This window comes from Lethenteron reissneri, chromosome 21, assembly GCF_015708825.2.
Source record: "Lethenteron reissneri isolate LAM-NWPU_2019-01 chromosome 21, ASM1570882v1, whole genome shotgun sequence".
NCBI lineage: Eukaryota > Metazoa > Chordata > Hyperoartia > Petromyzontiformes > Petromyzontidae > Lethenteron > Lethenteron reissneri.
In genome coordinates this window covers 5607807-5632885 of record NC_083799.1, presented here as the reverse complement: position 1 = coordinate 5632885, position 25079 = coordinate 5607807, and the positions used below count along the sequence as shown (strand labels likewise).

The 25079-nt window shown below is 43.7% G+C and overlaps 1 protein-coding gene across 3 annotated transcripts; it reads right to left on the bottom strand.

The window, feature by feature from the left end:
- Nucleotides 1-6919: 6919 nt before the first annotated feature.
- Nucleotides 6920-24162, bottom strand: USP37 (ubiquitin specific peptidase 37). Of its 3 annotated transcripts, none has more exons than XM_061555600.1 (24): nt 24103-24162; nt 20882-21097; nt 19270-19435; nt 19006-19103; nt 18716-18915; nt 18486-18563; nt 18289-18389; nt 18028-18112; nt 17745-17903; nt 17505-17636; nt 17290-17413; nt 16743-16942; nt 16524-16638; nt 16349-16428; nt 16056-16220; nt 15754-15816; nt 14654-14744; nt 14128-14503; nt 13473-13813; nt 10061-10121; nt 9106-9221; nt 8903-8972; nt 8646-8784; nt 6920-7944 (listed from the first exon to the last, which is right to left on the bottom strand). In XM_061555600.1, the coding sequence occupies exons 2-24, from the start codon at nt 21050-21052 to the stop codon at nt 7902-7904; spliced, it is 3174 nt and encodes a 1057-aa protein (XP_061411584.1). In that variant the 5' UTR covers nt 21053-21097; nt 24103-24162; the 3' UTR covers nt 6920-7901. The 3 variants fall into 3 exon arrangements, with proteins under 3 accessions (XP_061411584.1, XP_061411586.1, XP_061411587.1); XM_061555602.1 differs by lacking the exon at nt 24103-24162 and adding an exon at nt 23960-24101; XM_061555603.1 differs by lacking the exons at nt 18486-18563; nt 24103-24162.
- Nucleotides 24163-25079: the final 917 nt, after the last annotated feature.

Here is a 25079-nt window from a genome sequence, read left to right as displayed (position 1 = left end):
CGGTGGGCGCTGGTTGATGAGAGGTGTGGACCTGCCGCACGGCGCTGCGCCTCTTGAATTCGCCTTTGACGTCCCAGCCCTTGGGGAGGAGTGGGGGCGCCCATCCCTGCAGGTGCGCGCGTGTTGACACGGCGCTCTTCACGTGTGCCGCCCAGGGTGGCCATGGACAGTACTTTAATGGGGGATTAACCGAACAACCACAATTGTAGGACCACAGAACTCGATCACGGCTGTCTTCCCGCTTGACCGTTGCTGTGCTACGCCGCGATTCCGTGCGAAAACTGTTCGCGTTACAAATGCTGCGGCGATTTGAGATTCAATTTGCATGAATAACGCTAGATACAGTGGTACCTCGGTATACGTCGTTAATTCGTTCCAGAAGGTATGACTTATACCAAAAATGACGTATGCCAAACGAATTTTTCCCATACGAAATAAAGGGAAAGGAAATAATCCGTTCCAGAGTATAAGAAATTTAATGTTATGGCATATTAAACATTAATGGGGTTGTATAAAATATTTATACACTAATTACTAAAATGCATAAATTAATATAAGTGCATAAATAAATTAAAATAAATAAAAATAAAAATTAACATCACTTTACCTTCATGAGAGGAGTTGATAGCCTACGAGGATGATGGTGAGGAAGGGGAGGTGGAGATGTTATTTTTTGGAAGAAGAGTCCCCTTCCATTAAAACTTCAGGAAGCTGAAATTCTGGGTTTTTTTTCTCTTTTGTCATCTCTGTCTTTTTTCTTGGCTTGGACCTGGTTGAGGCTCAACAGGTTTGTGTTTAACTAGAAACCTGTCCATTGAAGTTTGTTTTTGCCTTCTTCTAAGAATGTTCCTGAAGTGCGACATTGTCTGGTCATTCCACACAATACTGTTACGAGCGGCGTTTTGTTTCAGTCGTGAACGGGGTCTACGCGGGTACGCGGTGACTCACCCCGACCCATACAAGTTCTAGCAAGCGCGTCGTATCCCAAGCAAGACGTCGTATCCCAAGACATTTTTTTCTCGTCAAAACACGACGTATACCAAATTCGACGTATATCAAAGCGGTCGTATACCGAGGTATGACTGTATAAATAATTATCAAGTGTACGCTTCTACTTTCATATCTTCTGAATGTATTCTGAACTGCGCCGTCTCTTACCTATAAAAGGCATTCTTTGTCTGTCCGTCTGTCTGTGTGCGAAACTCGCGAAGGATTTGGCTCTCGAACCGTGGGGTTTACGTTGAAAAAAGAGTGGCCAGGTACCGCGCCATGAGACCCGTGGTGATCCAGCGTTTCCCATCCGGCAACTTTAAAGTAGTTCAATAAACAATTGAGTGCTATTTCTTATTATTTAATTATTTCCTCGCACCGCTCCGCGAGCGCTACAGCTGCCCGGGGGTTGCCCCGAGCAATGCACACGTGTCATCCGTGGAGGGCGGATTTCTCATTCGCGTTCAAAATGCAAAAAAAATACACAACGCCGAGGTAAATTCATCAAAGTGTCATGTCCTCTTCGCCCCTTCCACCCCAATGTGTGCACTTACTACTATAGGGGCGGTAGATACTAATATTATAGCGCTTAGATAGTATAATTGTAGCGCGGGCGGGGGGATGGTGGGGGGGGGTAGCGGCTGTAATGATAGCAGGATACCACCGCAGTCAGTATGTACTGCTGTAGTCATAGCAGGTGCCACCACTGTCAGTATGAACTGCTGTAGTGAAAGCAGGTAACACCATAGTCGGTATGCACTGCTGTAGTCATAGCAGGTACCACCACAGTCAGTATGTACTGCTGTAGTCATAGCAGGTGCCACCACTGTCAGTATGAACTGCTGTAGTGAAAGCAGGTAACACCACAGTCGGTATGCACTGCTGTAGTGATAGTAGATACTGCTATCGAGTTGGTAGATACTGCTATATAGAGTTAGTAGACAATAAAACAGTCAGAATGTACCACTATGGTCAGTAAATACTGCTACAGTCAGTAGATACTACTTTTCAGTCAGTAGATACTACTATTGAGTCAGTAGATTCTGTTATAGAGTTAGTAGTTACTACTATAGTCAGTGGATACTACTATAGAGTCAGCAGATACTACTATAGAGTTAGTAGTTTCTACTATAGAGTCGGTAGATACTACTGTAGTGCCAGTAGATACTACTATGGTCAGTAGTTGCTACAGTCAGTAAATACTACTATACAGTCAGTAGCTACTCCTGGCTCAGTAGATACTACTGTACAGTCAGTCGATACAACTACAGAGTCAATACAGTCTATATTCTTGGTTCTTTCGGTAAAGTTAGGTAGATAGAATATAAAATAATAAAATAAATGTTCAAATAAAATAAAAATTACGTCGTGGGTTTTTTGCTTTTATTTTGAATTTAATTTTAATATCTTTATTTGATTTTCTATCTACGTGACTTTACCGAAATAACCAAGAATATTAATTCCTGCAGTCACGAAAGTTTAAAGACAATAAATACAACTTCCTCTGTTGTATGTAGGGTGTGTACATTTATATACCTCGCGGGGGAATTTTTTTTAAGGGGGGGGCGGGGGTCGACAATTTTCGGAAACCTTTTATATCAACTATTTACCCCCCACCTTCTATAACTTTTTGGACTTCTGCAAGCCTCTTATAATTTTGTTGGTGGAGAAATGGACAAACGGCCCACCGGGTTTTCACAATAGCTGAGTACTTGTATATGTATATGTAAGGTTTTTAAGAGAAGTTTTGAAATATATTTTTCTTCTGGGCAACGCCAGGTACTTCCCGCTAGTACCTTATAAATACTGTACGCTCATTAACCACGAACAACATTATATATCCGCTATTGCAATATAATTGTGCGGTGGTTAACTTGCAAAATACGATTCGCGTCTATTGATTGGCAAACACGCAATGTGGACGACGCCATAAAACACAATGACTTTCGAGTTTTAACAACAAATTGTATACCTACAGGACATAATTCAAACGTGTCAAATGACACATCACGTAGTATGCAGTATTTGGTTTGGGATGTCATTGACACCACACGATGGCTCGTGCACATTATTTGGTCTAAAAGTGAAGCCCAGCTAAAGCCAACCAATGTCCCCTTGCACAAGAGCACCGTGAGAGATTATTTAATTAACCCGCGCTGCTTTACATATGCACTCCATATATTTAACCGCCGTACCCAGCAAGAATTCCAGGTAACGCGCAAAATAAAAGCGACACGGCAGCCTCTTCTCTTGGCGTCGTCACTTCTTCGGCTCTACGCTGCCCGGGGCGCGACAACTTTGCTGCTCCACCTGCGAAACACAGCAAGATGCCGTTGATGCCTCACCCCTGACCTTACCTTGACCTTCGTCCGGATATATTTTACAGGACCGAGTTCAATTCCTGGTCTTAGGTCTTTTCGGTAAAGTCACTTAGGTAAAAAATAAATAATAAAAATAAATACATGATTTTATTTCTATTATTTCTTATATTATGGGTTATTATTTATTTTTATTATTTATTTTTTACCTACGTGACTTTACTGAAAAGACCTAAGAGTATGAATCCTTGCAGTCACGAAAGCTTCAAATCTAGAATTCAATTCCTGGGTTGGATTGATTCAGCCCATCATCCCTCCGCGGTCGATAAAATGGTTATCACTTTGTGGGGAAGCAAAGCGGTTGTTCTATTCATAGACTCGCTCACCCACCAACGCTATATCGAATTTTGACCATTGACTGGCCCAGGCTGTAAACAGGAGGAAAGCACCACTTCAATGCTCATTTAACCAATACATCGCTTTGATTTATTGACTTTGTGTTGAACTTGTGTTGTCATAGCACTGAAATGAATGTATAGGTACACATTGGTGAGAACAAAACTGGAGAAAAAATATCATTGTCGCTGAATATGTTGTAGTTTATATTGCATTGTCTTTCATGCAAGTCACGAACCACAGACAGGCTGACAGCTCGCAGCCAGGCAGTGAACCGGCGCCAACAATTGACCGATATCCTGGATGTCCAGCTGATCAAAGGGATAATAGTTTTGCATCCTGCCACGCTGTCTAACCTCAACTCTATCCCGTGGTATACCGCCAGATCAAATACACCTCGTTCTGCTGCACAGGTCCCGGTCGCTTACATGGATCTTTCTACAAAACGCACACTGCACCGCTTTACGCGGGTCTGTGTTGCAAAATAACTAAGAAGACAATAGTCTCCCTCCTTCACGTACGAAACAAAAACATTTTCTTTGTATGTATGTTGAACTTCTTTCGCACCGTACGTAGCCAACCGTGTTAAGGACAACAAACTAAACACAAAAAGCACTTCTAAAGAAATGCGTTTTCATTGTGTCCTGCAAGTGATTGCCCATTTTCAGAAACAATTTTGTGGTCAACACAAGCAACACTCTGGACTGCTTTCAACATTGATCGTCTCATCAGTAAGAGTCAGGCTTGCGTGAGAAGTAATGCTGGTGAATTTCTACATTTGTGTTGTTATATTTCGCCACTGGTAAAGGAGGTCTCATAATGTAAATGCTTACCCCGAGCTCTCAATACTCTGATAGTGCGCTGTTTTTGAGTTGTACGCCTTTTGGCGTCATCTGGTCCAACACCAATGGAGACTCGGCTCTAAGAAAAGCTGTCTCGGGTGTGGACCAATCAACTTCAAGGACAGTGCATATCATTATCAGAGTTGTTTCTTTTGGTTTGCATTTTGACAGCTTGTGTTGTGGTTATTGCAAACATGATGCCTTGTATAAACGTGTCAGTTTTTGTACCAGTTGAAAGGGTAAAACCCTATTATTATATTTGTTGTTGTTGTTATAGTCAAGCCCCCCCACCCATCTCTGCTTTTGCACACAGCATTGCTATACGGTGCTTTTTCTGGAAAACTTTGCGGGTTTTTTCCTGTATTTGTCTGTTTGCGTGTAGTCACTTTCAGATGTTTCGATTTAAAGCTTTCGTGACTGCAGGGATTCATCTTCTTGGTTCTTTCGGTAAAGTCACGTAGAAGGGATGTTTCTTGTTCATGTTTTTGTTCGTTGCGGTTGCACCCGATTCAAGAGCCGAATAGCTCACAGGGCTCTACCAAATAAATGAAACTGAAATGAAACTCATCTTCTTGGTTCTTTCGGTAAAGTCACGTAAAAGGGAAATAATAAAATAAAAAAATATATATTTCATTGTTTTTATTATTTTATTTTAATAAAAAATATTTTATTGTTTTATTTTTATTATTTGATAAAAAATAAATATATATTTTATTATGTTTTATTTTATTATTTTATTTTAATAAAACATATTTAAAAAAAAAAAAATATGTTTTATTATTATTTTATTATTTCCCTTCTACGTGACTTTACCGAAAGAACCAAGAAGATGAATCCCTGCAGTCACGAAAGCTTTAAATGGAAAAATAAAATGAAACTGCTGGATATTGTCCCGGTAGCAACGCAGAATGACCGTGCTAGCAGCGTTCTAATTGCAACGCGGTGACATCGTGACATCGCTGGGCGGTGTCTACCACGCGTTGGGACACTCCGCCCAGTGAGCCGGCCTTTTCGGGTATGTGGCACAGCTGGTGGGGCGAGTTATAGTTTTTGTTGTTACCTGGGTAAAGTCTTGAGCATGACACTGTCGTTTGCAAGGGTGGCCAGGCTGTCGACGTGACACATTCACGGCACCGGAGTCCAACATATATGAATAATACCTAAATAAATAATCGCAAGTTCCTAGGTACAACGTGGTTCCTCTTGTCTTTCGGTCACCAAAAATGATATACACGTTAAGTAACCCTGACCAGTGATACAGGGAGACAACTGTAGACCGGTTTCGTCATTATTAGCACTCACCAGTAGTACAGGAGTCACCAATGTCAAACAGGGCAGGTGGCTTGGGTTGCCAGTCAGACAAGAGGACCCACATGGCACTTCTTCAAGAACTGCTGTTCGGCACTCACACAATGCTGTCATGATGCACGTGCTTTTCTCGTACAGTATTTACAGATTTTACGTTGTAATGAGTGAATAAACGTGCGGGTACTCCCCTCCAATTGTTTTTGCTCAAGCCCCCTGCTCGAGAGAGCCTTAGTGGACACCCTATTGAGGATATTTTACCTACTCTTACACACTGGCCAGACGTCTTGTAAGGAGAGAATACTCACACTTTACCCCACCGCACGCCACATTCCAATGGACCAAACTGCGGTTTATGAAAATGTGCTCATCGTTTTACCTGCTCGCCGGGGGATAGAATCGAGCCGGCGTGTTATAACAAATACATAAACAAAGGAATGCGGTGTACTGTACTGTAATATTAAAAAAAATCACGACGCACAAACTCGGTATTTAGTGTAAAGTGCATTTGACAGGCCATTTGGAACGGATGTGTAACATTCATTCCACACTGGAACGCAGTTGTGGCAATGACATTCAAGGCGTGACCTCTTGCAGCGTGAACGCCCTCAGTGCTCAATGTCACGCAGGCAATACGAAACAGCTACTGTAAGCATGTCGGTCGGACTATCCCTATCCGATAACAAGCACAGACTGATAATACTCCGTTGGCGGTCCTGAACCAGAGGCGAGAATGTATGCGACCATGGCCGAATCAGTTCAATCCAAGAAAAAACACTGGTTATTTCCCACTAAGCGGTGCTCATTTCACCAACCCACAAAAGGGATGTCGAGAAAAAAAATGACGATGTGATAACCGAGCAACGGACTCCCATCACAGGCTGGTTATTGCTGCAGGCGGCATGGGTTCGCCGCATGCAAGCGTTAATGTGGGGCAGTGGCAGGGCCAAGCGGTAGCGCTTTCACCGCACCGTGTTGTTGCAGGATTTCCGCACCTCCAATTAGCACACAATTGGCTACGTACAGTGCCAAAGAAGTGAAATGCTAAGTGAAATGCACAAAATAATGTATAAATGTCTTTAAAATATGTATTTTAAGCCTGGTATTTTTATTTACAATGTCAATGTTCATTTTATATTTCACAGCAAAGGAAAGCATTTTTACACCTGCCAAAGTTTACATTTAACTGCCGAAACAATGTTGCACACCTGGACTGTGGTGTTACTTGGTTTATGTACATTTTTAAACAAGTTGGATCAAGGCAACATATGCCGACATTTTAAATGAAACCAATTCATCTCGAAATCTGACCTGCACAGGCCTTACGGTTGTTTTCAAATGAACGCCATTTATATACATGGAATTATAACGGCAAGAAACATGGTTTTATTAATTTAACAAATCCACAGCAAAAAAAAATACAAATTAAATATGGAAAACGAAATGTTCCTGAAAACTAGCACCAGCCAAACATTTTTTGTGAACATGCAATTCGGAGCCAAAATGTAGTTGGCTTATTTATGTAAAGTCAATGAAATCTGCAGCAGCATAGTTTCAAACATGTACAAGACAACCACAAAAATGTAAGCAATTAAAATTGACTTAAAACTTTCGTGACTGCAGCAATTCAAATTCTATGCTTCTTTCGGTAAAGCCACGTAGATAGAAAAATAACAATAAAAAATGTAAAATGTCAAGTGAATAAAAATATCACGTTTTAAATTGCAACATCGAAACGTCGTGATATATTTTTTATTCACTTTATTTTCATTACAATTTTTATTTCATTGTTATTTTTTCTATCTACGTGACTTTACCGAAAGAACCACATAATATGTAAGCAATTTAGTTATGCGGAAGAATTATTGTTGTGTTCAAGTGAATGTACTGTATTAACAACTTTGAAACCGACTTCTGAACATCAGTAAACAATAGATCATTACCATTGTGACAATATAAAAAAGGACTGGCAAGTGAAGTGCGTTCGTAAGGCAGTGTTCTGCAGCTGTGCTCAGGCATCCAACAATCGTGATGGGAGCAGATGAATCTTTTAAACCATGCCATCACTTTCCAAAAGTTGCTCCAGGATCTCTCTGTAAACATAAATAGACGAGTCCCTTTTTACACAGCTTGCATTCAACATTTTTTAACATGATTAATTTAAGATTTAAATGCATACAAACTTTTCAGTATACCACCTATGTATGCCCTGTTCCAGACTTTGATTTAATTATCTAGACTTCAGGATATTTACTTTCTAGTTTAAAGGGACCTATCTTGATTTGAAGCTTTCGTGACTGCAGGAATCTATAATCTTTGGTACGTTCGGTAAAGTCACGTAGGTAGAAAAATAATATATCACGACGAACTGCTGAACCAGGAAGAACACAGCGAGAGAGAGAGCTGTTACAGCTGTTACAGCTCTCTCTCTCTCTCGCTGTGTTGTTCCAGCTCTCTCGCTGTGTTCTTCCTGGGTCAGCATTTCCACTGCTGGATTATTTTTTTCCGCCCGAGGACGACCGCTTGTGTTTCGAAACGTCATGATATATTATTTTTTATTTAATTTTTCTACCTACATGACTTTACCGAAAGAACCCAAGAGTATGTTAAAGGGACCTTTTAGCATTGCAAGGCTACACATGAAATGCAAAACAAATGAGTATTTCAGGTTAAACAAGGCATGGACATTTTTCCAGAAGGTTCATATTTAATGTTTTTGTCCAAGTTCAACCACATGAGCCCAAAACTCAAACTCATTTTTAAATGAGCGCAATTGATATAGTGCACTGCTCACTTGTGGATGTAGAAGAAGATGTATCCACTCCTTTCCCGTGTGTCACGCACGGTGGCCTCAGATGTGCGAGTTACATCCGTGTCATCATAGGTGAACCAGCTTTGCTTTTTTACATCGAACGTGTCACTAATGTAGTGTCCTGAAACGGGTTACACACACAAGTTTAAACAAGCCTATCTGCTGATAGACAAAAAAAAGATCTTGAAAATGCTGTTTACAGGCGAATACACTTGCAAGTACAAATACATGAGCATTACCTGCAGAGGAATCACTGCCGATGTGGCTGACAACACTGAGTAATTGAAATGAATGGGGCAAGTCACCAGTCTGTTGAAGAAAAGAAATTACTTTGTCACCTTAGAGAATACTAACAATGACATACATGACGAAGTGGCCCTTTGCTGGGTGGCTGTGCCATCATTTCTTCATGTTAATGCGATACTGGCAAGTGAGTGTTTACCTCAGCATTACACTTGAGTTCGAGAGCCTCAGCTTCACTGCGCTCCAGCTCCACGCTACCCTCATTCCCAGAATCGTCATCGGAGCCCATCACCTCTGCCAGGCTGTGCTGAAACTCTGTCGATTGTGGTGTGACATTGATACAGAAGTTATCGTGAAAGCCTATGCATCCCCAGTGGAATGGAGGCAACGGTGAGCACACTTTTTTTTTCTTTAGCCAGTATCAGTAAATAGTGCTACTTGAAGCAGTCCTGACCTCTGCAACAACCCTTCATGAACTCACAATTACAAACGTATAAGTATGGTCAAACAACCATCAGTGGACTGGCAAAGTGCTGTTAATTATTAAATGTACACACCGCCAGCACTAAACGATGGGATGATGCAGGCTTATGTCTGCAAAAGATTTGTGAGCTGGCTCATAGCTTCAGTCCAGATTACAAAGACAGCCCTACCCTATTAACCGGGAGCTTTAACACGGGTTGAACATGGAACCAGTAACATCAGTGTCATGATGGTGTGATCTAAGTGTGGGATTTTTCAGGACAGGAATAAATGCAACAGTCTTAAGAGCTAAGGGGGCTATGGGAATGAAATTGAATGAGATAGATTTTACCAAACTGGCAATTTACAGGAACAGGGTGGCCTAAACCTATGAAAAAGTTAGTTTGAAAAATATTTAAAGATTGCTTCCCAAACCTCAACTCCAGCTCTGAAGGGTGTCAGGGAGAAGGTGGGTGACAAAAGTGGAAGTCCCAAGTCCATAGAAGTCATCGTGGCTCAAAGTGGGAACTTGGAACCTGCCTGTGCTGATCTTGAAGTGCAAATTCAGTATTATTGGGTGGTTGAGCCTGGTTCCCAGTCGTGGAAACGGAGCATTTGAATACAACAGGCGTAATGTGGACTTTTCAAATTAAATAAATGTTATTCTGTCTTGATGGATGGGTCACCGTTACCTTGCAGACTCAATTCTGTAGCTCTTTTAAGTTCGTCTTCTTCTCTTTGTTCCCTGGCTTCCTGAAAGTCCCAAAACATTTTTTTATTCAAACATATAATTGCTATTGATGCACGCAGTGTCAGAAAATCATATGAACAACACAACAAATATCCAGTGTTTTTGAGGTAATGACTGGTGAATCACACAGTTTAATGAAACTCCCCAATGTGCTACACAGGGTCATATGCCTTTGTCTGTTAAGACATCACAAACATTTCTTAAATAAGGAAATTATGAGCTGGCTGGGTGGCTTAAAGAACGAATGCAATGCCAGAGCACTGACCAGGAACCATTGAGATCATGTGTTCAAATATGGGCAAACCACTTCTTGATTAAACCAGTGAGTTGATGGCCTCAACACGGGCACAAAAAAACATCATGTTAAAAAAATGTTTTACTGAAATTTCCAGCTCTGAAGATAAAAACAATCGATTGATTTAATAGAGATACATACGAGGGAACATCTCTAAGTGAGAAAGTGAAATGCACCAGGTGTGGACAAAAAATAATTGAAGAGATGCCAGAAGTAGTTCTGTGATGTTAATTTAGAGGCTGTTCTAACGCGGATCGATGCACTCATTACAACTGTAAATGTATTTAGCTCATTGCATGGTGCAAATAAACACATCGAAAATATAAAGGAAGCATTTTATAGGTTGCCAGGTGGCTCGGGGATGAGAGCACCGAGCCAGCATCAATGACATTCTGGGTTGAATCGAGGTAGCTATCTGACTAAAGTGGGTTTTTCAAATGAGTTGATATTTTAAGCTTAGTCATCATTACAAGGTGTGTAAAATGCAGATGAGTGACATTACAACAGGGCACATGCAGGAATGCGAATTAACATACAAACATAAATGGGCAAGAATGGAAATGATGCTTACGGTAACGGACGATCAAGGATTTAGAAGCTCGTGGGATAGGAAAATGTCTGATGAGATGGGAATAGAGCCCCTGGGACCAGAACAATGATTTACACTCCTGCACATATGGACCTACATGCTTTATACTGGTAGGAACCTCCTGGTTACACCAGACCACAGGGGATTATTGTGTCCGTCGTGCAGGGAGGGGCTGGGTGGGGAGGGGCTGGGTGGGGAGGGTGGGGAGGGGTTGGGTGGGGGGTAGGGATGGGGCTGGGTGGGGCTGGTCACCCCGTGGTGCCCGTATTAAACTCAACGTTTAACCTACTCACGCCGGCTTGTGCCGGCCTCACAGTCGGCCATATTTGCGGAATATACCACGCCGCCGTTGACCCTGGCCATTGACCGAGCAACCCAACGTTCCTACCAGCTCCCTCCGCAGGAATGTGTTTGCACATCAGCCTACAGTATTCCCTCGTGTTTCCTGCCCACTGTCTCATCTGGATTGGGGTATAAATACAGCCATAGTGCATGCCTGTTTTTTTTTAGCTTTCTTTCCACTCTCCGCTGCTTTTTTGTCTTTTACTTGTCTGTAATGCGACGGCATGGGGCAATAGTTCAACTTGTCATAGTTACAGGACTGGATGTAACAGAATGCAAATTTGGTTAAAATGTTTACCTCTATCGAGTGAATAAAGAGGTATATTTAAGTGAATTTAGGAACAGATCACAATCTTATACTGCCACCCTCTGACAGGACAATGCATTGCTCGTTTAGTTGCAAGTGGAAATGTGTTAACATTATGCCATATCAATAGAACAAAGTGGGTCGGTATCACATTTGGCGCCAGTCTACTAGACAGATTGACAGATTGCCCAACGCTCGTGGGTATTGGCAACACAATCATTATACATTTGACTTCTCTTCAGTACATTTTTACTTTTGTTTACTTACGTTGCGTTAGGCCTCGGCAAGGTAGGGTAATTTCCCTTTTTACCGGGTAAAGGGTAAAGGTGTCGACATGCCAAGGAGTAAGGTCAAGGGTTAAAGGGTAAAGGTAGCTCGGAAGAATTACTCGGTAGGGTAAAGGTAGCGCGAAGTATTACCCGGTAAATACGGTACCTTGTTTACCGCTAAAAGCTCCGTGGCGCAGTCCGTGGCCTCCATTTAATAAGTAATATTTTTAAAAAACTTTTAAAAACACGCTTTTATGAAATGTACGATTGATGGCAGAACTCCACGACTCCAGGAAGTGGCCCCGAAGCTTGCCATAACGTAAGGGGCCGTGGCCAATTACAGCCAACGTCAGTTGACCGTGGACAATTATACCCAAACCGAAACATAACATATAAAAAATAATGTTTAAAAACATGTTTTTTTCATTTTTTATGATAAAATAGTGTTGTCAACAGTATGACATAAGTATACCAAGTTTGCAGTCGATACCACATTGGGAAGTGGGTTAAAATTGAGTTACAAGATTTGAGGATACGACAACAACAGAGTTCAAAGAAAGCGTGTAAAATTGGAATCGAGAGTATTCTAAATGTATAAAGCGCTCTACCCAGCATTTACCGTTATAAACCTTGTTCATGTGTAGTAGTACCCCAGTGATTACCCTGTAATCGGGTAATTTGTATGGGGCAAGGGTAAAGGTAGGGTAAAAGTAGGCTCGTTGTTTTTACCTTTTACCTTACCGAGGCCTACGTTGTGTTCAATACCGTTAGCAATAATTCCTAAATCTCCACTTTTTTATATCTTTCAAACTTGTTTTTAATGCATGTTCTCCTAATGCAATACCGTTCTGTACTTTTCACTGGTTTTTATTGTTTCCCATTAACTTTGATTGCTCAATACACATCCAATGCCATATTTTTATTTTGGTACTACGTGGACCTGGAATGATTCGTATTGTTTTTTGCTGCTGGAATTGTATAGGAACGATTTGTAAATGGTTGTGTTTCAGGATGTGTGCCTGCAAATATATTTTAAAATTGTTTAAATCAAAACATGTATCGCTTCTTGAATTGTTTCTGTATGGGCCCTTTTAAACTTTGCCCATTAGGATTTTTTTAAGTAAAAAAAAGACCGTAATTTTCTATGATGAGGCGATTAGTAAGTCAACAGGTATAACAAGTTTTACAATGAGACATTTAGTGATATGAAAGGGATAATGTTGAACGAAGCTTCAGCAAATTTCTGTCCATAGGTTCTCGTTGGAATGCAATCTGGAAAAATAAAAAACTATAAAATGAATATAAATCCATAATAACATCCCAACACGAGATTCTTCTTCAAGGTGGTCATGAGACAGCCTTTCCTGGATTCATAATTGACATGTACATAGTTCCTGCTGCTGCATGTTGTCCACTAAACTAATAACATAGCATTCCTTATTACACTTGAAGATACATTCCAATTTACAATTGATGTCATGTTTACGGCAATTCCAAAGCTTACAAGTCACTGCTTGTATAGCTAAATATAGCGAGGTACAGTGTTCCAACCTGATCTCGGAGACTCTGTGCAAGGGCCTCCTGCAGCTCTCGCTCCTCCCTCTCGCGATCCAGGCTGTACTGATCCATCCAGTCTGGCTCTGGCTCAGTCTGCAAATCACCCTCCGTTAAGGGTCCTGCCAGGGGTGAGGTCACCATCACAGCTGCTTCTTTTACTGGGGTACGGTTCTCCTTGTCTTCATCCCCACTTGCCTTCTGCTCATTCTTCTCAGCACCTTCTTCCTTCTTCCCAGCATAATCATCTTCCTTCTTGGGTACAATGTCCATTTTGGACCATACTGGGATGTCATCTTCTTCCCAGTTCTCGGTTGGTACAATTATGCTACTGTACACTGAGGGACAGATGGAAAAACCCATGGATGGTGCACATCTAAATTCACATACGCTATTCAAAACATAGAAATTCAATATTGTCATACCCTCATCAATGCACTTAAATGTCAATCGTAATGAGAGCTGTTATTTGTAAATATACTTTGGGTTCTACCTTGAGGTGTATTGTTATGAATGGCTGCTTTTGTGTTTAGTTTGCCGTGCTTCCCCCGCACCTCCGATTCGCACGGTTCATTGCATATGGTGCGAAAAGACGTTCAACATACATATATCGTCATTGGACAACTTCCCATGTGATGTCATCCAGCCATACCTGGTTCCTCAACATGTCCTGCAACTTCAGAGCATGGTTCCGACTCCACCTCCTGCACCTCAGCGACATCCGGGAAGTCCACCTCATCACAGAAGCCAGTGTCTGGACTGCTATTACTCGGCTCCTGGTCACACATCTGCATTAGGAGGTCCTCATTGACTTGTGTATTGTCTCGGGCCTCCAGATCGCTGTGCATCTGCTCATCCTCGTTATCATGCTTGTTGGAAGCATGCAACCCTAAGTGATCAACTTCTGAGTCCTTCAGCATGGAAAGAGCCTGCTGGCCACTCTCATCCTGGCTGATTGCCATCACAGTAGCTAACATTTCATCTTCGCATGTCCCATCACAACCAGTAAATCTGTTGGTTTCCACCACCTGCAATAGAAAACCCTCATGCATTTAGCTTCAAGGTGTCTTTATATTTGTAATGTTATGCATGTCATGTCAACAGCAAATATACAATTTAAAACGTACAGAACACAAGTTAAGTAAAACCAACAAATAATGCAAAAAAAAATACCGCACCTGTTTACTCAAGTTCAGGGCACGTTTCAGCTGATCTTCATCAGTATCAGACTCCGATATGGACAGGACACGTGGCTTGAAAGTGTAACGCCTGAAATTTAGAAATTCAATAGGAAATACATTATCTGTGATCTGTCCAGTTGGATGACGGCCTCATTAAGCCGTCACTATCTCTCAGGTTTTCGATCCATGTAGCTCCTACACATGACCTTATTCCATGACTATTAGTTGATTAACCATCAAAGTCCTTCGAGCAACATTTCCCAAGTAGACTTACTTATCTAAACTTGCCTGTTCTCTCATTCATGTGTTTCTCTCTTTGTTTCTCAGTATATTCAAAGCAAGATTTTGTTTCAATCTTCGTAAATGATAAAATGTCACAGGCAGAAATTTTTCTTTTCTTCCAAAAGCACTCCAAACTATTTTTGTTCACCACTACTTATCTAATAATTTTATCCCAGTCAACATTCAACAAATGCCCTTGTTGTATAGTTTAACGTGTTTTCCAGTTGTGTCCCTCCATAGATATATTTATTTGTTCAGCTAACTTGTGCTTGACATTTGTTCACTTATCTGGAGCCCAATTTTACAGTCTTCATTATTAAGTTCTTCAATGATCAATTTCTATTGGTAGTGTTACTATATCACCATTAAATCTGAGAGTTCTTATTTTCTCCATTTACATTTGCACCTCTTTCTCAAGTTACATTTTTGGGGAAACATCTAAAATCACTGTGCATAACTTTTGGAAAGGCGTTGTAATGTATTTTATGTACGCAATATCAGTGTAGCTGTTTATTTCGATGTAGGCCTTCATTTGCGAGAGCCTGGATAACTTTATCAATGGCATAACTGTGGCTTGAAGTTAGAGATCATAGATGTGAGAGCATAGATGTACAGTACAATCAATATTGCTGATCACTGCACTGACCTCTGCAAGCCCTATGACAACCAATTTGTACAGGGTTGTCACCCATTCTATTACTATCCAGGCTCAATTCTGCTTCGCTTCAAATCGGGCATATTCCGGGTGATTTGGTCATAGGCAACGTTATAAAATAAAGCAAAGCATATATTGTTAAAATAATTCACATGCTTACTTTCTGTTTGATGATGTAGAAGGAGCATTCATGGACTGGGAACTTCGTAAAGGCTGCATGTTTCTGTTGAAAAATAATAATAACGATTTGGTAAAATTATCTAAAAATTCAAAGACCCTTCTTGGAAAAAACTTGATACGATTGAGTCTTCTTATGGTAAATTAATACTAGTTAGTGTTCCGAAAAATATCCAATTAATATCTTTATTTATATTTGCACAGCTGGAGGGATAATGTGGTTTCTGCATGCCACAACCCGCATATTGTCTTATACATGGCAACATGTGTGGAAGCATCCATTACCCATGCGTGTGTTTGCTGGAGCGCAGTGACAAGGCTGAGCGTGTACCCTCTACGCAGTGGGCCTGCAGCGTCAGGTACAGGGGGATGATCACTTGCTGTCCCACTTTGTTGTTAACGGCCAACTGCACGTCGAAGCTGTAGCGCTTCAAGTGCAGGATCAGGACCCTGCACAAACAAGAATAGTTAAGGCGCATCTCCAGGTATGAGCATTGCCATCCAAATTAAGATACATAGCATGTAAAGGCCACTCGAATTAATCAAAATTGCACCTGTTGTATTTGTTAATCACTTACCTTGGTAGCTTAATGAACTTGTGTGTTACAGTCGCATTCCTGCTTTCGCACTTCTCGCATGCATACTCTACTTCTTCAGCCTAAAAACAAACAATTCGAGAAGCATTTCACTGTGTGTTAGTGTTGTGTGTTGCCCAAGTCTAGAATATAGAAAGGAGTGAATAATGCTTTGTACCCTCAAGAAGAGGTCGAGGGAGTCTTGGATGGACCAGGCGGTGTCAGATTTTTTTCGCGGGAGATCAATGGAGAGGTCATTAAATTGCTCCTTTTTCTTCACCACCTCTCCACACCTGGCAACACCAACATGCATTAGGGTAAATGTATTTGGCAAAAGAGAAGCATAGAACATATATGAATTGCCAAAGTGTACCACACTGAGTGCAAGGATACTGACACACGGCAGGTGATGGTATGCAGAACTTCGAACTCCATATTTGCAGCAACAGGGCAGGTGTAGGGCATGTCCGATGCACTGTCTGTCTGACTGGGCTTGGGAGATTCGCCCTGCGCAGGCTCCAGACGCCATTTCTTGTTTAGTCGTTCGACATCCTCCTTCAGCTGGTCTAGGCACTGGCTCAGAAACTCGTGCGCATCCTGAGAGCATAGAATACAGATAAAATCCTTACAAACCAAATTCAGATGTATGTGTCTCTACTGCACATGAACACTTTGCCATTTATTGCCATTATTCATTCCAACATCACACGACTAGTTTATAATGACCCTGGTCTGTGTAGCCTAATCATTTTTTAAAGTAACATTTTACAAATTGTAATTATAAGATAACCAGTGTGATTGATATCTTGCTTGCGTTTGATAGTAGTGTTAATAGAGCACAATAGGCACTTGTAGATTTATATTCACGACAGGATAGTTGCACTGTAATGCAATGTACCAATTTTTCTAATCCCAAAAACAAAAGCAGGGAAATCAAAACTCACATTTTGGGCATATCCAGAAAATCGCTCAGCAGAAGCAGATATGGCGGTTTTTACTCTCTTCAGTAGCTCCTTCTTGTAATCCATAGTACACACGTCTTTCTTGCTCAAAAGGTGAGCCAGTCGCCTACAGAAATTGAATCAGGTTCACAAATTGGGTTCTAACATTCATTGTTGGGATCGACCTGTGAGCACATAATGTAAAATATAAAACTTGCCTCAGTAGAGAGTTAGGAGGGACTCGGTTCCATGGGATGCCCTGCCTTAACATGTCCGAGGTAAAGGAATGCAGGGCAAAGAGGGACTGCAGGATGGCATTCATGTAGCACGTATTGCCCAGGTTGGAGAATCTTTTGGAAAATAATATTAACAATTAAAACACACATACACACATCACAGCAAATACATACATCTTCAAACCAAAATCTGCATACCTTAATATAAAGTTAAATACTTGCCCTTGCAGTTGTGGTTGCTGAGTAGACAAGAATGGCTTGCTCTTGTTCCAGCCTACAAAATCAGAAGTAGACTTTATCTTCTTGCAGGTTGTGGGAGTATGTGGAGTTACCAAACCCAGGGCCCTTTTTGCAGCAGGAAACTGTGATCCTAAGCATGACCTGTTCAATCAACAATGAATAAGTAAAACATTCCATGAGTACAAATTACATTAGGTGTTGAAACAATCAATCCAGGTTATTCAGCTATTTATGATGAAATCACGTAATAAAAATGCAAATGTACCTCTCAGAAAAAGGACTAGGAGAAGAGAATTCCCTGGTCCCAGTCTGGCCATAAAAAGATGTGGTAGTTTGCAGAGGCATCACACCTAAAAACATAAATAATCATTTATTACCTTGCCCCTATCGTTTCAATCTTGATTTTCAAAATTAAAATGTTTAAAGCACAAAGAAATGTATTATTTACCCAAAGTGTAAACCACAAGAATATAATCAACAATATTTTCAAAATCACTTTTTAAGTAATGTTATTAAAGTTACATACCTTTGCTTTTTACATCTTCCTGTTTTGCATGAGAAGGAAATGACCTTTTTGCTTGCTGTTCCCCACAGGGTCTGGAGTTACTCGGCATCAAATTAGGACACCTTTGACATAGGAATAGATTGTGATAGGTTAACTTGTTAAAAACACACAAGATACTAAAACATGTTGAATGATCCAAAATAAAGATCAATGCTTGCCTGGAAGAGTCATTCTCCTTTGGGTAATCATTAGTGATTTCTTCCTCTGGCGTTAAAGTTCTCTTCCGTTTGTCATTTCTAAAACATAATTTTAGAAGGTTATGCATATTAACTTTAAGAAACCCCTACGCTAAAATGAAGGTTCAAAACAAATAATGCATATAAAAAATGTGCAATTATGATAAACAAAGTGTACGCGTGGTGAATCGCGAGAGTGCATATGACGATACCTGGGCTCACTCAGGCTGGCTCTGGCTGTTGACGAGGTCGCCGTGTTGTTGGGAGACAAAGACGGGAGTCCCTTGCTACCTTGCACATTTCCTTGGGATCCCGAGAGGTGCTGCACCCTTGGCGTTCGACCCGGGGGGCCCTGTGTTCTTTTCACAGGGGTCTCTGCTGACCCTTCTGCAGTAGGGCGCTTATTTGGAGTCTAGAGACAGAGCAAATGTGTAGCGTTTTAGCAAACGCTGCTATATTGTGAATTAAAGCAACTGAAAGTGAAATGGAGACATTAACTCACCCGATTTTCAGTGTCATAATGACGCTTGGCGTCTCGCTGAGAAGTCCTCTTCCCCAAAACACCACTTAAAGGACTAGATCCTGAGATACTCTTTCCATCTGTGGTTTTAAAGGAAATGTCAAAAAGGCCACAGGGTACATTAATGTAATAAACTTTTTCAATAAATTAAATTGAAGTAAACAACTCTCCAATTTAAATAACAAGACAGCAGCTAATTGTTGGTAAGTGTCCAACTACTTTCAGGTTCCATAAAAAACCCCATACCTCGGTTTGGATTCTTCTCCACATCCTTCAGGTACTGACTGAGCCACTGAACTTGACCCAGCATGGCATACTGCACTGTGATATTGCTCGAATCCAGAAGAGTAATCATGATGCGGCTGTGTTCCTTCTGATCGGACACTCGCACAGACTTTACATTCTCTGTGAGCTGCGTACACACAAATCAACATTCACCACACAAAAAAAACAATTATTTCCACAACATATGTACTTGCTCCACAGTGGCAAGATATTATCTCCCTCGCTTGGTATGCAGGAAGTCGAGGGTTCGATCACAACTCTTGACACCTGTATATTTGGAGTTTGCATATTCTCCCCATAGTTGTGTGGATTTTTCTCCGAGTCCTCCAGTTTTTCACTCCACATTTTGGAACATGCCTTTAAATTATTTGGCTACTAGAAATTACCACATATGTTAAGCCACGTTGATGAGCTTTCATGTGTGGCCAGGTTGCCTCAGAAAAAAAGCAAATAGTTCAGTGGGATTTACCTTGTAAATAAAAGTTTCAAAAACAGTACGAAGAGTAGGAGGCACTCTGTTTATTAAATGGCCTTAATAGTTCACACTTGGTAACTACGGTTCCCAGTCAGGACAGCTGGTAGACTGCCTGACTGGCGACGCTGAGACTGTGAAGACGTAGACGACGGTGAAGACTCCAGCAGCACGACGGGATCCCACTCCAAACAACAGCCCCGAGGTCCCCTCCCGGGGCCCCACTTATACTGTCAGCGTGGACCGGCTCCGTGCCGGCCACGCCCCCCTTCTGAAATCTACTAGCGGGTTCTCGATGTGTCCCTTCCGTAACTTTTCCCCTACATCCCTCTCTGGTATATAATGTGACCTGCTGTCAGTCAGGGCTGTTGTAGCTGCAGATCCCCTTTCCTGCCAGCAGCCAGCCCTATGCTGCTATGTGACCGATTCTATGTGACCGATTCTATTTCACGACACCTGGATAAAAGTGTGGTGGCCTCAAGGGGGCCACCACAGTGCAGACAGTGCCGTGTGTGTGGGGTGGTACTGTAGGGGCGGAGCACGAGTGTCGCGGTGAAGGGGGTCGCACCAGGACGTGACCACGAGGTGAACCGGGGGGGGGGGGGGGACGTGACCGGACGAGAGGGGGCCCCAGTCAGGGGGTGAGAGGATCACGTGATGGGATCCAGAGTCCCCACGAGGGTTCTGGAAGGGAGGCGTGGCCAGGGGCAGAGTCAGCCAGGCCAGGGGAGATATAAGCGGGGTCCCGAGAGGGACCGGGGTTCAGCCCTGGGAATTAAGTCGCCGTCCTCGATCCTCGGTCTCCACGTGTGGACCAGGCAGCCCGTTGGCTGTCCGGGTCCGGTTATAGAATAGTCTGTCAGTATTAGTGTAGTTAGCCGTGGTGGTCACCACCCTATGTTATTATCCTGTAAGAGTTACCCGTTGTGTTAAATAAAAGTGTTGCCTCCAAGTACAAGTCTGCGTCTAATTTGCGCACTATAAAAGTACAAATCCAGTCTTACAAATTCAGTGGCACATTTACATAGTTAAAACAATGACTGCACTAACAGGTGTTTTGTCTCTTTTTAGATATATACTTGTACATGAGCATAAACGTACCGTAAACGTTTTAGTGGGACCTCCGGCCTTGAAACGGACGACAAGGGTGGACTTAGTATCCTTCTCCACGACCTCGACAACGCCATCCTTCCACTTGGTCATTCCAGTCTGTTCAGTGAAGATTCTGATCTCGCCAGCCACGCTGATCTCACCAGACACGCTGGGTCCCATCTTGACAGCAATCTCACCAGCCTGCTATCTCCAATTTGTTCGAATCTAGACAATACAAAAAAATAACAAATTACAGTTAATGTTTCGTACATAATTGAATATTTTTTGGCCTACATTTCCTGCTGGATGTGTTGTATAATTAACTGGATGTATAGCTTGCATGACAGGTCACAAATGAGTGGCTTGCTTGGGAAAATAGCTCTCAAAAACAGTTTTTAAAGGTGTAAAATATATTGCTGTCGTGTAGTTTTACCGTGATGTTAACAGAGGTCTAATCTTGCCAAATGCAAACGCCACTGGCAATTAACAACTAACCCAATATACACTTGTGTGCCTGCCCTCAGATCGAGAGGCGTAAAGGCACAAATATTGTGGCTTTCAGAATTATTTAATGTTGCGTAATAGACCCAGCATATCCACCTGCACTGATGGAACTTGGAACAGGAGCCCAAGCCATTGGTCATAAACTAATGAACGGAGTATTAATAGAGATAACAGTAATAATGGCATGGTGCCTATAATAATGTAGTGAATCGTAATTAAAATATTTGCATGCAATGTACAATAATAAGAGCATGGCACTTGTGTATAGTAATGGTATGGTGTATATAGCAGCACTGACGTGTTGTGCACAGTATTAATAGGATTGCCACGGTGTATAACAATAATGAATGACGTGTAAAAAAAAGTTATACATCCGACAACCAATTAGTAAGGTTTCACACGTAAACAGAACATGCCAATTCGTTACGAGTACAGCACACCGGTGTGTTGGAGAGAAAATCCACAACATTTATAATCAGAGTACGTTTCGCCAGTAATTACAACTAGCTTCATCAGGCGACCGCCAGATTTGCTGAGGAATCCTGTTTCGTTATATTTACGCGATCTGACCTAAGAAAACCTATATTATGGATATTGGTTGCGAAAGCCTACATGTTCAACCAAATAAAAAGTAATCATTATATGGCGTGTATCCAAATAGTGAACTACAAGGTGAATCGTCGGAGGAAGCTGAGTCTTCACAACGACAGTACGTCACCTCGGCTGCACAGGCCAGACACGTCTGATAAGAGGTAGAAACTCGCAGTCCCAGTGAGGCCCCCTCAACGTCAATCCTCGGCCAGTCCTCTCTGTTCCCTCACAGTGTGAGTACACAGTAACTCAGGTGAGACCCCCCCCACCCCACACAAAACGACGTCTCGGTCAAACTCTTTGTTTATTTCGGTAAAGTTACGTAGGTTAAAAAAGAAAACAAATAAATTAAATCACGTTTCGGAGGCAACACAAGCTTCCGTCTTCAGGTGAAACCGTCACAGCAAAATTGCTGTATCAAGTGAAGAGAAGTCCCAAGAGACACGCGACCTTATATACCAGTATATGACAGAAGCTTGTGTTGCCTCCGAAACGTCGTGATTTAATTTGTTTTCGCTTTTTTACCTACGTGACTTTACCGAAAAAATCAAAGAGTATGAATCCTTGCTATCACGAAAGCTTTAAATCTAGTCTCGGTCAAAGTTCCATTCAAGAGCCTCCACTCAAGAGACGGTCCCCACCGATGGTTCCCTTCAGAGTCCCCTCTCAAGGAACGAATCCCCTCGGTCACAAGAGCCCCATCAGGCCCTTCCATTGAGTCTCCTTTAATGAGAGACCACTCAAGGAGTGCCCCTCACAGTAAATCTCTCCAGTGAAGTGGTCCTCAGGTATCATTCATTCAGCGTCTCAGCTCAGACCCCCTTCAGGTGAGTCCCCTCGCCGTGATAACTCCAAACCCGCTCGCTCTTTGGAAGCCTTCCGCCGCTCCCCCTTTCATACTCCGAGTGAAGAGTCGTCGTCGTCCTCCCCCACTCACAGTGAGACAGACTACCCCCTTACTACTCTCAGAGCACCCTTCCCTCCTCACCACCACCAACTCACCACCACCCTCCTCCTCACCACCACCAACTCACCACCACCAACTCACCACCACCCTCCTCCTCACCACCACCAACTCACCACCCTCCTCACCACCACCAACTCACCACCCTCCTCCTCACCACCTCACCACCACCTCACCCTCCTCACCACCCTCACAACCTCACCCTCCTCACCACCCTCACCCTCACCACCACCTCACCCTCCTCACCACCACCTCACCCTCCTCACCACCACCTCACCCCCACCACCACCTCACCCTCACCCTCACCACCACCACCCTCACCACCACCACCCTCACCACCACCACCTCACCACCACCACCTCACCACCTCACCACCTCACCACCACCACCTCACCACCACCACCTCACCCACCACCACCACCTCCTCACCACCACCACCTCACCACCACCACCTCACCACCACCACCACCTCCTCACCACCACCACCTCACCACCACCACCTCACCACCACCTCACCACCACCACCACACCACCACCTCACCACCACCACCACCTCACCACCACCACCTCACCACCACCACCACACCACCACCTCACCACCACCACCACACCACCACCACCTCACCACCACCACCTCACCCCCACCTCACCACCACCACCACCTCACCCCCACCACCACCTCCTCACCACCACCACCTCACCCTCACCACCCTCCTCCTCACCACCACCACCTCACCCCCACCACCACCACCTCACCCACGCCGCCTGGGCCCCCGAGGCCTCTCCCTCTCGTCCCGCAGCTTTTGTCGCTAGGCCCGAGGCGCCTTTCGCTGCCCCACATTCAGCAACGACGTTCACGGACGCGTAATCGCAACTCAAGTCGGCGACGGACATTGCATCGCGGCAGCCGACCTGTGTGTGAGAGAGCGAGAGAGAAGAGGAAAGATCGAGAAGGAGGGCGGCCCCGTGTTTGCGTGATGGCGGGAAGCCGAGACACTGGGCCCCGAGTCCCGGGGCCTCTCACCCACCACGAGCCGCGACTGCCGCCTCCTCCTCCTCCTCCCTGGGGCGGCTCGCCTCCTCGTCAACACCCTCACCCCACGAGCATCAACAACAACAACATCAACAACAACAAACGTCGCGTAGAGATGAACGAAACATCACAACGCACCTGCGACGTTTGTTTTAAAACGACGCGAGCGGGAGGCGGGCAACGTGGGGGAGGGGGGAGGGGGGGGACGTGGGGGAGGGGGGATGGGGGGAGGGGGGGATGGGGGGAGGGGGCGGCGCGTGGCGGCCGCAGGGGGCGCTGCGGAGGCTGCGGTGGAGCCGTGGGACCCCCCCGCCCATCGCCCCGCCCACACCCCCCATCGCCACGCCCATCGCCACGCCCACACCCCCCATCGCCACGCCCATCGCCACGCCCACACCCCCCATCGCCCCGCCCATCGACTCGCCCATCGCCCCGCCCATCGCCCCGCCCACCCCTTATCGCCACGCCCCCCGCCCATCGCCCCGCCCATCCCCCCCGTCCATGGGATGGGTGATGTGGGGATTGTGGTGGTGGTTTGGTTGTGATGGTAACGGTGGTGGTTGGTGGTGGGGATGGGTGATGTGGGGATTGTGGTGGTGGTTTGGTTGTGATGGTAACGGTGGTGGTTGGTGGTGGGGATGGGGGATGTGGGGATTGTGGTGGTGGTTTGGTTGTGATGGTAACGGTGGTGGTTGGTGGTGGGGATGGGTGATGTGGGGATTGTGGTGGTGGTTCGGTTGTGATAGAAACGGTGGTGGTTGGTGGTGGGGGAAATTTCCCTCCGGATCTTGGTTCAATTTACAGTGGCCAATCTGGTCAAGGGGAGTGTTTTGAGTGTGTTCCAGTCTGCGTGAGCGTGATTCTCTGTATGCGATTGTGTGCGAATGGGAGTGTCCGTGTGTGCGAGTCTGTGTATGCGAGACTGAGCGTGTGTGGATTCCGTGTGTCTGAGTGCACATCATAACGTGAGTGGATGCTGAGCATACAAACGGGTCACCGAATCCGCATCACACCTTCCTTAATAGGCCACTTTATTTGGTGCTGCTGTTGCTGCGTTTGGCACTGACGCACACAAAAAAAACTCAATACATTCGTCAATCTTACTGGCTTAAAAG

What these genes read in the sequence shown, in the direction of transcription:
- USP37 (XM_061555600.1), bottom strand. Translation starts at nt 21,052, where the DNA reads ATGGGACCCAGCGTGTCTGGTGAGATCAGCGTGGCTGGCGAGATCAGA. An exon ending in ATTATGACACTGAAAATCGG is followed by an intron (nt 18,916 to 19,005) that starts GTGAGTTAATGT and finishes CTCTGTCTCTAG; the next exon opens with ACTCCAAATAAGCGCCCTAC. An exon ending in CCCTGAACTTGAGTAAACAG is followed by an intron (nt 14,504 to 14,653) that starts GTGCGGTATTTT and finishes TTTCTATTGCAG; the next exon opens with GTGGTGGAAACCAACAGATT.